The sequence below is a fragment of the Phaethon lepturus genome, unplaced genomic scaffold (genome assembly GCF_000687285.1).
Source record: "Phaethon lepturus isolate BGI_N335 unplaced genomic scaffold, ASM68728v1 scaffold11197, whole genome shotgun sequence".
NCBI lineage: Eukaryota > Metazoa > Chordata > Aves > Phaethontiformes > Phaethontidae > Phaethon > Phaethon lepturus.
The window spans coordinates 1-14,798 of record NW_010551175.1 but is presented as its reverse complement, the minus strand read 5'-3'; the positions used below and the strand labels follow the sequence as shown (position 1 = coordinate 14,798).

Here is a 14,798-nt window from a genome sequence, read left to right as displayed (position 1 = left end):
CGCGCGTAGTAAGGCTTCGCCTCAGCCAGCCTGACAGGACGAGCCTGGAGCCGAGCGCCTTACGGTTTTGTAGAAAATTCGTGGTACCTGGGGACATCGGCAGCTTTTAAGAACTGGATGGGAAACCAGTGGGTGGCAGCCAGCACAAGTTCAGGATAGGTTTTTTTACCGTGACAGCGCTGACGGCAGAATATTATTCAGCTTCTGCCTTCAAAGTACTGGCTGATGTCCGCTAAATCCTGGGAGCCACAAAGCCAGCTCGGAGGGGACATCTGCGGCAGGGCAGCGAAGGGGCTGGAAATGGAACGGATTTCGTCCTCGGTGACTCCGGGAGCCCCAGAAGAGGAGTTCTGCTCCCTGTAGTGCTGTGTTTCAGCATGTAAAGAGGTGTCTTTGCATGCAATGCTGAGCAAACAGTGGATCAAGATAATTTTTTGTTTGTGTGTTTTGAACACGAGAAAAGGTGATAGGGAAATAGCAAATTTAATTTTATCTGACATGATAACGTTACTCAGCAAATAGAAATGGAGGGCTCCATCCAGCATACTCTGTAAAATGTGTCCTTCTACTCCAGGCTTATCGTTATTCTAAATCTTGGGATTTTTTATTGGCTGCTTCAATTATATCTATTTTAGATAATTCTGAAGGAATCAATATCAAAAAACAAAGTGTAGGAGGTATCAACCATGATTTTCAATTGAGTTACCTTAAAAAAAGTCACAACCATTCAGACGCTTTTTTTTTCCATTACAACTTTGATCTCCTTTGCTCTTTGGAGACAAAAAAAAAGAAAGATTCATGAGCGTTTTAGTAGAGCGAGGCTTTAAGTAAATATTGAGCTTTAGAAATTTGCTGTAATCACCCTTAAATGCTTCAACAGCTGCCTCAGCAGGATCAAATGCTTAAAGCATATTCTCGGGGACATCATGATTATTATATCTTTTGAGGTGTGTTTAAAAGGTGCAACGATACAAAAGGGGTAGAGCCAGATTGCTGCTCTGAATTGCTACGCATGTTGTTTCTCTACAAGAGCCTGTGTTTCCAACCGTGGTTTTCTCAGTGAAATCTGGGTGAGAGAGAGGGGGCTATGGCTGCCGGACAGTGCTGGTGGTCCCCTCCTAACAGTTTTCTTTAGGAAAGGACTTGTGTAGGTCTTCTCAAGAAAATGATATCATGATATAATATAACCAATTACATTTTTTAAAAAATTGCCTTTTTTTTTTCTTATAACTGAAGAGCCTGTGGTTCGGTTGCTCTGAACCTCAGGTCACTGGAATATCACATTGAGATAAATTTGTTCATCTCTAGTACAAAGAGAAATAACATCTCTCTCATTTCCTGCAGGGTCTATTCCTTAACATCACCATATGAATTAAAAACAAAAAGCTAATAAAGATGAAAGAAACAATACTCCATGGCAGTTCTGGCACCCTCTTTCTGTGTCAGGAAAGTGAAAACTCTGTCTTTATAATTCTAATAGTTGACCAAACCCTTGAAAGTTCAAAGCAAAAGTCCTTCTGAGAGGCATAGAGAAAATCATGAGGAAAATCCTTTCAGGTGAAGAAAGACTTTTCTTGTAACGATTTTCATGTGAAATGTATTTTTCCTGAAATTAGGACGTCTCTTTGTGCACTCAGATCATATGCCTGTGACAAAAGCAAGTTCCTACCCGTCTTGGGCCATGCTCTTGGGCTTGTTGGACCAAACCAATATGGTGTGCATCCCTTCTGGTTGGGGACTGTTGTAATTGCAGTATCTCATGGCTACGATGATGAAGCCATCAACAGAATAACAAGATGGCAATGAAACTCCCAAAGCGGGCATAGTGCCGGCTCTCCCTTGGGTTTCCATGGTAAAGGGTTATCTTCTGCAGTGCAGAAATAATCTACAGAATAAAGTCTCAGTGCTCTGTAAAGTTGCAGAGAAAGGGAGTAACTAACACAAGGTGACACTTTTCCCCCTGGGAACAGCACTTTGGTGGTTTTGAGAATCTGTGATTGAGTTTGAGTGTACAAACTTATGGAGTTCTGACAGTGCCAGGCACTCATCTGTTGTTTTTTTTTTTTTTTTTTAAAGCATATATTAAACCCATAAAGTTTTATAAAAGACTGTACCTGGAACTTCTCTTTTCCTTCTCCTTTCTGAATAATTTCAAAATTTTCCTCTGAACACCTATTGCCTGGAAACTTTCTTTCTTTTTCAGCATGAAATGTGAGACTCTCATATAATCACATGATTATATGTGATAATCCAGGCCATGGCACATGTGAAAAACATTAGAAGAAGAGAGATGTGGCAGCACTGCCCTGGTGCTGGTCATCTTTCTTACAGAGTCTCTTGAGCAGGTTTTTGGAAGAACTAGCATTAAGAATTATAAAATAATTGTTTGGCCTGCAAAGGAAAAAAGAATAAGAGATTCCATTTGGCTACGTAGTTCACCTTTAAAATCTACTAATGTTAAATAAATATCTTTGAAATGTACTAATAATATCATAATGCATAATATCTAGTGGGCTTATTGGTTTGTGTTCGACACAAACATTTCCGGCTGGGAGGCAAAGTAAATTCATCATTTTGGCATCTGGTCGTGTTTTGTTTGGAAGTGCTACTTTTCTGTTCTGCAGCAAAGCTCCTTTTTTGCTGATAGATGTAAGTTGTCTGAGCTGGAAAGTGCTCCAGCACAAATCCATTCTGCCATTGCAATGGTAAATGCCGGATGAGATTTGCTGTCCATAGTGCAATAAATCATCTCCTCTGCAGCACAGGTAGCCGTATCTTTTAGATGCAGCAATACCAACAGCGACAGTAAAACAAATGTTTCTTTAGAAAAAACTTGAGAATATAAGTGAATAAACTCTTCTCGGACTCTCAGCTCTCAACAGGGGCTTTAAAACTGAGCTGTTCCTATATTTAATGCAGTTATAGTGGTGACTGACTCCATGGAAAGAAAAGGGGTGTATGACTTCTGCTGACACCCCAGGTGCACGGGCCGGAGGGATGATCCGCCGCTCTGCTAGAAATTCAGCTCCTCTTCCTCCGCCTCGCCAGGCGAAGGCTGCAGCCTGGGGAGAGTTTCCCCGGTGGATGAGGAAGGGCTCGCTTTAACGGGGCTGGGGGTGCCTGGAGGCCCGTTCCCATCTGCCGCAGGAGCTGCGGGGCTAGATCCCCTCTGCTGGGGCAGCTAATGCCCTGTGACTCTTCCGGTAACTTCTGTGCATAGGAAAGGGTAACGAGGAAAACATTTTCTGCAGTTCTATCTTCTTTTCCAGATGATTTTCATAAAACAAGGTCACGCAAACCAGCAGCCAGTGTGGCAGCAGGACCTCTGCGCAGAGCAGCAGGTCCCATGGCCCAGAGCTCCTGGAGCTGGAGCGGGGACCGTGCCGTGGGCGCTAGCACGGTGCCACAGCGCGGCCGCGGAGGGCTGCCCGGCCCCTCGCCCCCGCTCCGCCCAGCTCAGCCCACTCCCCAGCCCTCCTCCTCCCCGTGGCAGCCAGCCCTGAAACGGAACCAGATTTGCTGGGCTGCCCCAGTGGTCCTATTTTTAAATAAACGCAGCATCTATATTTCTGGGTGTAGTCCCAGTGCCCCACAATCCACCACAGGGTGGTATCTCAAAAATAAAATATTTTTAGAAAAGGATGCAGCATGCAACATTATTTCTTCAGCTATGTGGTACAGTTCTATTAAAATAAACTCAAGTGTATGGGTACATCATATGAGCAATAAAAAACTCAGCTAAATGCATATGCAAAATTTTTCTTTCTGCAAACAGGTAACTGCAGGTATATGCAAAATGTGCCTTAAAATGTCTCTTTTTATCACACTGAAAACTTCATTTCTCAGTTGTACCCATCATATAACTTAGCAGACACAAATACAACCTATTTTTCACGCAGATACGCAGAAAATCTGTCACAAATCAACGGGATTTTACTTTTAATTTTTGCTTTTAAATGCAGTCTTAATGTAGCCACATTACATGCGTATGTTGCTTCAGTAATTAATGCGTATCTTCTCCAAGCAAGATTTTCTTCCAGAGGGTATTGCTTCAATTTTAGTGCTTTGGTAAACAGAATTACAATGTGCCTATTGTTTTCTGAGTATTATAACAGTGAAAATAAAAAGTATTTCTATGTGCCAAAATTGAAAATCTGTGATTAAAAGTGTTCCTTTGTCGCTCAGTCAGGTGTTTTCAATACAAATTGGCTCATGCAGAAAACAATGTTAGAAGTATATTGATATATGTTGGTGCAGGTATGTCTTTTAACTCTCTTAGAGCTACGCTTCTGAAATAACAGTGTAAGAAATGGTTTAGATAAGGGGAAAAAAAGGCTTTTTTTTTTTAATTTCCCAGAGATTTTCTTAACATTCAACCTTATCCTTGTAGCACCGTGCAGATGTGGGGGGTTAGGTACAGGGTGTGCGTCGCATTTCTAGCTCAGCCACTGTTGTTAGCTCTGGCCAAGCCACTTCAGCTTGCCGGGCTTCCTCCCCCCAGGCTTCTGGGAGAGCACGAAGCACTGTGACAGGTGAAGAGTCTGGTTTTCTAACCGTCTGTTCACGTTTCATTTCTTCTATATGCAGTAAGCGGTGATATTGTTTAATTTGGAGATGACGTAGAAAACAAGAGGTGATATTTTTTGCAAGTGCTCTGCGTACCTTTCTTTAAAAAGGAGTTTCTGAGCTGATGAGTTGCTGCTTTATTCTGACAGAAATGAGGTACCTATCAGGGATGGAGCAGTGATAATTTTTAATTAATACCATCATGAATTTCATACAGCCCAGATGCCTCTCCTGTTGACAAATGTTTCAGTCTATGCTCTTTCAAAAACATTAAGAGAATAATGCGAAGAGACTCTGCTTGTCTTCCCTGAAAGATGTAGACAGGTTTGAGGACATTTGGACGCTTGCTAACAGCAAAAAAAACCCGAACAGAACCAACCTACTCTTCCAGTAATGACTATTCTTGTAAAGGGAAGCAAGCCATTTCGGAGGTAGCGTGAGGACACGGAGCTGTACCTGGAATCACAGGCGGCTGCATGCTGATGCAGTGCAACTCCAGGGAAGAAGCCGCTGTGTGCTCTCATCCCGGCACTCCGGGAGACGTTTGTTAACGCAGTCTGCGATATTATGGCTCAGGGAACTGTTCAGGCTCACCATGAAAGAAATTTGGTCATTACTGAAGTTTGCACTGGGACTTGCTCGGTATCTCTTTATGCTAAAGGAGTTATCTAAGTCATAGTTTAAGAAAATACCGGGACAAAGTCTGCATTTAAATAATGGCTCTTGATAGCTCTGAAGGAGCTGTTATTGGTGTATGCTGAATAAACAGCTTTTTTAAGAATCACTTTAGTAATTTAAAAAAACCTCCTGGAGTTATTCTGCTCTAGCTAACGATGGCTGGGGATTGGGTCCCCCACAAAGGTCTCCATGCCTAGAAATTTCCAGATTCTTCCTTTACTTTTGGTTATGGCCATGCTAAAAAATACCAGCCTCCTGATGTGAACACAGCAAGAGAGTCACTCGTGGCAGCCGAGTGGGCAAGCGCTGCAGAGCCCAAGCTCCCCTGGTGAGGTGCACACAGGGAGCCAGACCCCCCTCCCAGCTCCTTGGTTGACGGGGGGCTATGTAGACCGTGGCCCTGGCTCCCCAGGGTAAGCTTGGCTCCATCTGTGCAACGGGGGACCAGTCTCCATGCAACGGCAGAGAGATGGAGGTGATGGATGGAGCTGATGGTCCTCTGGGTCACGCTTGGGCAAGGCGGGCTGCTGCCAGCCCAACTTCAGCATCCCCCCGCCTGGGGGAAGGCGAGGGCCTGTGTGCGTGAGACAGGACCCACCAGAAGAGCAGCCGCCTGCCGTGACGCAGATGAATGATGTATTTCTAAGGGAAAAGAGAAGCAGAGCATGTTGGAGGGGGACTATGGCGTCAAACTGCCTGTAGCACCTCCCCAGTGGGGATAATTACCAGCATCACTCTGGGTTTACTCTCTGTGCTGATCTCCTAGAAAGATTTTTATTACTTTATTTAAAGCTTGCTTGCATTTCACTGACTGATGCCCTTGCTGCAGCATTATCGATTATCTTACGCAGCTTGAGGGATGTCAGACTGTTACCATCAAAGAAGAGCTAAGTCTGTGTCACGGTCATGGCTAGCTGTTGCAGAGGTGGCAGGGGATTTAGTGGAAGCCTCTCCAAAGCCTTCAGTGGAGCTGGAGGGCTGACATTGCCCAGTGATCCAAGGCACAAGTGCCCCGGGGCTGCAAGCAATGCTGTCCAACATGTAAAAGTGTTTAAAAGCCAAAGGAGCCTCAAAAGGGAGATAAAAGACGACAGAAATGATTAAAAAGTCCCTTTGAAGTTACTCAATAATGTATAGACTGCACCACTCACTACTAAAGGCTGAAAAAAGATCTAAGAATAAGAATTCCTGTTTGAGTCTCCAGGACCCCAGCATACCTGTGAGGACAAATGTGCCTGGTACATGCACCTCCGCTTCTGCCCCAGACCTGCTGGGCTGGCACGGCCCCACAGCCCCACCACGGATGAACGGTCCCCTGTGCTGAAATACGATGAGAGCATTTTGTGTTGTTGGTAGAGTTAGTTGGAATATTTCAGGCAGTGCCTTTTGTGTGAGTTTGGTTTATTTCTAGCTTGGACTATGTCTTTACAAACATATAAATCAATGCCAATTTTAATCTTATTGTTAAAAACCTAAATTAGTGCAAACCTGACATTATTTTGCCACCAGAAATTGAAATGAGTTGTTTCAAATCCCAAATTAAAAACATTCTTCAGACAGCCATGTAATAGGAGAATATTTTGACTCTGGAGAGTCAGCCTTTCCTTCTAGAGAAAATGATGGTAGTGCAGTTGATACACTAGAGGGAAGGGATGCCATCTAGAGGGACCTTGACAGGCTTTCAGGAGTAGGCCCATGTGAACCTGATGAAGTTCAACAAGGTCAAGTGCATGGTCCTGCACCTGGGTTGGGGTAACCCCCGGTATCAATACAGGCTGGGGGATGAAGGGATCAAGAGCAGCCCTGCCGAGAAGGACTTGGGGGGACTGGTGGATGAAAAGCTGGACATGAGCTGGCAATGTGTGCTCACAGCCCAGAAGGCCAACCACATCCTGGGCTGCATCCAAAGCAGCGTGGCCAGCAGGTCGAGGGAGGTGGTTCTGCCCCTCTGCTCTGCTCTGGTGAGACCCCACCTGCAGTCCTGCATCCAGCTCTGGAGCCCTCAGCACAGGGAAGACATGGACCTGTTGGAGCAGGTCCAGAGGAGGCCACAAAAATTATCAGAGGGATGGAGCATCTCTCCTGTGAGGACAGGCTGAGAGAGTTGGGGTTGTTCAGCCTGGAGAAGAGAAGGCTCCAGGGAGACCTTACTGCAGCCTTCCAGTACTTAAAGGGGAACTATAAGAAAGATGGGGACAGGCTTTGTAGCAGGGCCTGTAGAGACAAGACAAGGGGCACTGGTTTTGAACTGAAAGAGGGTAGATTTGGATTGGATATAAGGAAGGAATTCTTTACAATGAGGCTGGTGAGACCCTGGAACAGGTTGTGCAGAGACACTGTGGATGCCCCATCCCCGGAAACATTCCTCGTCAGGTTGGATGGGGCTTTGAAAAACCTGATCTAGTTGAAGATTTCCCTGCCCATGGCAGGGGATTGGACTATATGACCTTTAAAGGTACCTTCCAACACAAATCATTCTATGATTCTATGGTTTTGCCAGAAAATTCAGTCCCAGCCCTTTGCTGGATGCTGTTAACTAGTATCTGTGCTGTCCTCCAAACACTTGAAGCCCACTCTGTCCTGTGTGGCTTTCTCTGGAAGCAGTGGTTGCTTCTGAGGGAAGGCTTGTGAGATGCACAGGCTGCAGGGAGTGAGCAGCAGGGCTTTTTATTTCCTCTCTGTGTTTCACAATTCAGCGCACATGGGCTGTGAGGTCTGGGAGCACCGTGGGCTCCCAGGCTTGGGGAACAGCATTTTAAAGCTTTTTCTTTCTTTTTACCCTTCAGCGAGCGTTATTCAACACGCATTTCTGCAGTCCTTTTGCTAACGCTGTTAGCCCAGCAGTCAGCTTCCCCCCTCACCGAGCTCAGTGGGAGCTGACACAGAAGCTTATTAGTCTGAAAATTAGCCCCGGCAAGACGAAGAGCTGGCAGAGCGCCAGTACAACCACCGTGTCTCACACGCGCGTGGTCCCTGTTGCAAGCCTGCCTCCGATTTCCCACCGTGTAGCCCCTCACCTCGCTGGGGCCAGCTCCTACTTAGCTAGGAGCCAGGTCTGTTTTAAGCCTGGGCAGGCTTAGGTGCTGCTCCTAACCTAGCAGGAAGAAGGTCCTACGCCCACCCGCTCTTAGTGGGTGCAGTTGTGGGGACGGCTCAGATGATAAACTTGAAAATGGAGGTTGCCGAGTTCGCTTCCAAAATGTAAACCAGCAACCAGTTAATCACTCTGTATTACTTATTTTTAAATTTGATTTGTATAAGCTGACTGTTTTCACTGCTGATTCATCTGTGATGAAGGCTTGTACGATAGCATCAGAGAACTGTAGCTTTTAACTGGTGGAAAGAATATAGACCCCCCCAGATGCTTTGGCATCTGGCGAGATGTATGTAGCATTTTGGGACTGCCCTGGAAATAAAGTAACCAGCCAATTTAATTAAAAAGATAATTACACTCACATTTTTTTCTCTTACATTGCATGGATTGAAGCCAACAGGTGCTTTTATTGTGAATCTGAGGGCTAGACTTTATGAAATGCTTGGCTTTCAAATAATATCAAATAATAAACCTGCAACAGCGGATGAATTCCACAGCAAATTATTCCACTTGGAGCTGGGGGATACATTGGGCCCGTCTCATTCAGTCAACACACGTCTTGATTTCCATTGGGTTTAGCATGGATGGCACCTTGTGTGACCCAGAGCAATCCCAGGAACTCCTGTGTCCAGTAGCAAATCCCCCAAACATTCACCAAACCCGCAGTAGGAGGCTCACAGCCTCCCTGCAGAAGTCATTAATCTGATATTTCTTTCTGGCCCCAGACAACTGCTGCTTGGATCCGAGTCTCCTTCTGGACCAACGCAGGAAATAACTCCATCACTATCATCAAAGAAAGTATGTTGCAAAATCCCCAGAGTACTTTTTATTTAAAATGTTACTATCAGAAAATTCCAGACTATGAAATTAAGACCTCAAATTCCCATTCAAACCTTACCCACCCCACCTGTTTAAAATATATAGATACGTAGTCACAAAACATAAAACATGCTGCAATGATACAAATATATTTTTCGATACAGAAATTACAGTACATTATAAACCATGAAAACAAATTGAGGCACTAGACTGTACATCAGCTCTGTTCTGCATTGTCTGTGAAGCTGATAGACTCGCTTTCAATGAACAAAAGATTTTCATTGCCTAGTGAACATAACTTTACAGGTCATATCAAACGATGTGCTTTGTTGTGAGACGTCACCAGGGTTGCTGGTCCTTTCAGAACCACAACATACCTACACAACACGTATCATTGCCACAATATGAAAAATAATCATTTTATTGAATGTACAACTCAAAAAAACCCCAACCCGTTGGTTATTATTAAATAAATAATTATTCCGTACAGTGGTTAGTTTATATTACACTGCGTTGGCCATTGGAACAAATGAAGTTTAATAAATAATGCACGGGAATGTCTCATTTACGCCTCCGTTCATAATTCTGTGCTATGCTCCTTTCAGAGGATCCTGCAAAAAACGAAGCAGAATGAAGCACATGGTGCAGCCTCGCGTAAACCCCGGCAAGCACACGGAAACGTCAGAGACCTGCAGTCTGCTGGGTCACTGCCGGACCCCGTCGGGGCGTTTGAGACCCGAGATGAGGGATCCTGGCACAGCCCCGAGCTGCTTTGATTTGGTTTTACCCCTCAGACTACACAATTCTCCAGGAGGCTGAAGGTCTGTGCAGTGCTCTCTACCTCCCGTCTCTCGAGCGGCTCGAAGGACCGTTCACTCAAAGCCGTTTTCTGTTCCAGTAATCCATCTCACTGATGGGATCTGAGCTCTCAGATCAGTGTGTGGGTAGAGACTTTCTGCATGGACATTGCCACCTTCTGTCCTGCGCAGTCAGCTCTTCGCCAGGTTTAAACCCTCCCTGTCCCCAAGCCATGCACACAGCGATAGCTTTTACTAAAATCTGCAGCAGGAGCTAAGCAAACCTCAGACTGCCCTGTGGACCAACCACAGCCTAAAATAGTCTTCAATAACATATTTAGCATCTAGTAGTGGTAGATTTCTTCTTCTTGCTCTTTTAAAATGAGAGGGAAACCCAGAGAGCCCTTCTTGGGCAGAGGCTGACCATAGGGTGACGTAGCTGGTCACCAAAGTCATCTTCTCTTCGACCCCAATGGGAGGATTGCTTTCACGGAGCGTATGCGTGCCCGACTATTGCATGCAAGGCACAGCTAGTCTGGGGGCATCCTGCAGGGAGCTGGCATTTTGGATCAGTGAAGATTTTTATGAATAAGACTTCAATTTTCACTGGGCTAAATACAAAATGAGTTGAGCTTTCTTTCTTAATATGGGTTATTGTAGTATCTTTACTGTATGTGTGACTGTTTCCCAGCTTCTACCTGGAGCGTTCATCCGACAGACCACACAGCCTGCGAGACACCCAGTGTCAGACCCCATTTTACCAAACCAGGGATGGAGACCCCAGGCTGCTGGCACTCTGCTTTGTCACACGAGGCTTTAACTCAGCACTGGTGTCAACTCCTGCACACTACCGGGGGACTCAGGGGCTTGCTGCAGAAGAAGAAAACCATGGCACCAAGGCACCGCACCAAGAAAAGGTCCTGCCTGGTTGAACGTCTTTGAGTAGGGAGAAGTAAAGACAAGCCTAGCACATGCTCCTGACCTTGCTTTGATGACACAGTCCATAGGCCCCATCTTCTCCTCCAGAGGAGCAGAAGCAACTATTTACCATTTTCCTCTCAGGGAATCAGGCAGAAAAGCAGTGAGTTCTAGTTTTACCTGTCAGGCGGGTATTACATAGCCCGACAGGGTAAAAATTCATTATTTGCCTTGGTTACAAATACCACATAACAGTACCTTTACATAACTATACCAGCAATTTTGAAATTAGGGCAATCAAATCTTTGCCTTTTTTAAATATTTGCTGTATTTTGCATTCTCATATTAATGTAAATGTAATCCCAATGGAAACGAAACCAAATTTATTACTTCCAGGCTATTTACTTTTGTGATAGCAGATATATTTACAGGTATTATGCATTTAATAGCTATTGCCACCACAGATAAAATGGTGCAAAATTATTCATGATACATAGCAATTTGCAAAATGATGCAGAGAGCAATATTACTAGTCTGAACAGGGTTTAATTGAAAATAAAAGTTACTGACAACCATAATTGCAGAATATAGATCACAGCGTGTATTCACATAATATAAAGGTGTCAGCTAGTAATTTGACTTTTATCATCCATTTAACAAAACAGCGAGAACTATTTCAGAGGCATGAAATACGCATTAGGGTTTTTGTTTTTTTTTTAATTCCTATTCTGGGGAATTAACTGACACTTTATTGTTCACATTGAGGGATTTCCTCATTAGAGCCCTGTAGCACAGGGAAGGTAGAGCTACTGGCAGCCTGCAGTTACCCACAGGGGTTGTGCACATGAGGGAGGAGGATTCTGCCCTATATGGATGCTATGGGAAAATAACAAAAAATTCACAGCATCGGTTAAAATCCTAAAAAAAAAGGCAAAAAATGTTTTAGGTAAAATGAAAAGCTGGAGGAGGCTGGGAATGTTTAACAGCTTGACCTGCAGAATGAGGTGGTGTTAATGGCCGATCTCTGCTCTTTCACCTCCTGCTCAAGTTTGAGGAATAGTGGTCTTGCAGAGACAATGAGGGTATCCCTTTATCCAGGGAGGTTTGGATCAGAAGTTTAAATGAGCTTTACATTTTCAGCCTCTGCTTTTTTCCTGATTTGTCAGTAAAATTTCACTTTTTTTTCCCTTGTAATAGCACTTTGGGGACCAGCGGAGCATGCTGCTGGCAAGGATGGGGCAGTAAGGAAAGTTCTCTGGGGACTTCTACCTGACCTTGCCTGCACTATGGCAGCTCAGACCAGCCTGATCATCTCAAGCATGAGAGTTAAGCGGACCCTGAAATATCTTGGCTGAGAAAGAGAATCCTGGTCCTTTTTCAGAGAACTCTAGGTCTACACGACATAAAGGCTGCTGCTTCCATCCGCTGGGAGAGAACAAAGAGGCAACGGAATGAAGAGACTATACATCACCAAGTACCAGATTTAGTCATATACATACCAGAATCTAAAGATCTTTTGCCCATAAGTCCAACAAAAGAGTCTGTTTTATGCCCTGAAAAAAAAAAATATAGGCAGGCTTTTATAACATGTTCTCATGAGGAAGGAAGACACCGGCTCCAAAACTGTTCATCTCGCATACCAGTTGTTCACAGCACTCTCAAACAATGGAGAACAAACATCAGTCTGACTAATCAGACTAAACAGGTTAGACCAAGGCACAGGCCAGTTAGCAGGCATCTTCTAATTAACTCAGAGATACTTTTTGGTCTTTGAGTTTAAGAATAATGGAAAAACAATGGCCCAAAACTGATTCTTCTTCCTCTCCCAGTACAATTTCTGTTGATTTGAGCAAATGCACAAGGCGGCAGTATCTTGGCATAGCCTGCACCTGTATGATGCACCTGTTCTACCTGATGGTGGTTTTTTCTGTAACATGGAAAAAGTCTTCCTTTTGGGTCAGGCAGAGCCCTTAATGGAGAGGAAGCCAATGGGACTCTGTCTGGACACGTCTGAGCTAGACAGTCTGGTCCTATTTTTGGAATATTTATGAGTTCAGATATTACCTTCCTGTCCCATTAATACTCCAAGGCACTGGAGGTGTAGAGGATAAATTACTCCAAGTTTTGGCCTACAGCACATATCAGATATAATGGTAGCTATAGTTTCAGATAAGGGCCAAAAAGGAACCATTCTTTCTCCAAGCTGACTTTTGAAGCAAGCTTGGAAATTTCTCCTTGGAAAGAATTTTGCTTGGCTAATGCATCTACAAACCAAGATCCTCAGACCTCGCAGGTATTAATTCAAGCTGAAGCAGTTTCAGAAAGCTGTAATTTTTTACTTTAGTAAGCAGATTATTTGACATGAGCTTTGTATTGGACTCTTTAATTGGCCTTCCAATACATAATCCTAGTGATAAAATCTTGCGGCTAACACAACACCGTGACAGTTATTGACTTCTGTGGGCAGAGGAGGTCTCACAGATTATAAGATCATTTTTACTTACTAAAAGTCTTCTGGCTCTAGTCTAAGCATCTTCAGATAAATTCAGATAATAAAACTATCACTGTGCAGAACAGCGTAATGCCACACTGCTGATAACCATCTCCTGCTCGGCGTTACCCAGAAGCAAAGCAATTATTAATGGGGCAAGATATACTTGTTTATATGGAAGTAGATCATAGACTGGCCCCTGCTGTGAGCAGGGGTCTGATTCCCACCCTGAAAATGCTGAGAGCACAGATACAGTATCTCACATGCGATGACATGGGCTCTCCCGTGGAATCATTCTCAGGGATTTGGGAATTCACTATTCGAATTTTCGAGATTTTGCCATCTTAATTGCTCCTCTCTCAGCCTGGCAGTAAGCTTGCCTTGCCTGTGAGAACGGCTTACAGAATCGCCCCCCTGGGAAATAAGAGAGAGCTGCAACATCCACACATTAATGTCAATTGAATTCTCAAAGCTTGTGGCTGCTCAGATGAGGTACAGGCTCAAGGCTTCACTGAGGGGGGGAGTTCAATCCTTTAACAGGATATTCCTCCACCGCCAGTGCTGCCAGTCCTTAGCTAAACTCAGTCACCTTCTAACTAATTCCCTCAAATGCACTATTCCCCATTTGAATATCTTCTAATAATTACTTAAAATATTTGAATTTTTTAAACTTACTTTTGTGAGAGATCTGGCCATATCCTGATTGGAAGAGGAAAAGAAAGAGAAAAAAAGGAAAAAGTTGTTCAAAAAGGATTGGCAAATACATATGATGCTACTGCAATGCTTTGAAGAATCAAATACAGAGGCTACCCTACGCATATTCAGCTCAAGGGAAATTCAGGCAATCGTTTACAACTGCATTTCTTTTTGAATAGACTACAAAATCTTGTTTCAGCTAAACCCACACGATTTAGATCTGTTTAGCTCCAAGTTGCTTAGATCAATTCTTGGATCAGTAAACATGTAGAAAACACGGCAATAATTGCCTACACAACAAATTTCCACACTTGGGCAATTCAATGGCACGTGTGACTTAATCGTGATCCTCCTTACTGGTATTTACATGCTGTAATTGGTGTGCACTTAGCACTTCAATGCAGTATTTATTTTTACCTCTTTAACAATCCGCGAGTTTATCTGATATTAAACTTTGGGGGGAAACAAACAAACAAACAAAAAGACCAAACAACCCAGGACCAAACAACCCACATCGCAACTTTTGAGAAGGATTTAACGCATGGAAAGCGAGTGACAACCGCTGTAAAGGGCTGCGCAGCGCTGGGAGAAGGGGACCCCAGAGGGGCGTGAGAGGGACCGAGCCCCCGCCCCGCTCACCGGCATCCCGCTTGCCCATGAGGCCGAAGAACTGCTGGGGCCGGGGTCTCCGGGCCATCCTCTGCAGGAAGTGCTCCAGGGGCAGCGGCAGCTCCTCCTG

The 14,798-nt window shown here is 44.4% G+C and overlaps 1 protein-coding gene across 1 annotated transcript; it reads right to left on the bottom strand.

Moving 5' to 3' along the window:
- Nucleotides 1-9,137: 9,137 nt before the first annotated feature.
- On the bottom strand, nucleotides 9,138-14,795 carry TAC1 (tachykinin, precursor 1; the record flags this gene model as incomplete). Its single annotated transcript, XM_010290816.1, has 3 exons — nucleotides 9,138-9,768; nucleotides 14,039-14,062; nucleotides 14,699-14,795. Coding segments are annotated over 3 exons (171 nt in total), but the record flags the coding sequence as incomplete, so codon positions are not given.
- Nucleotides 14,796-14,798: the final 3 nt, after the last annotated feature.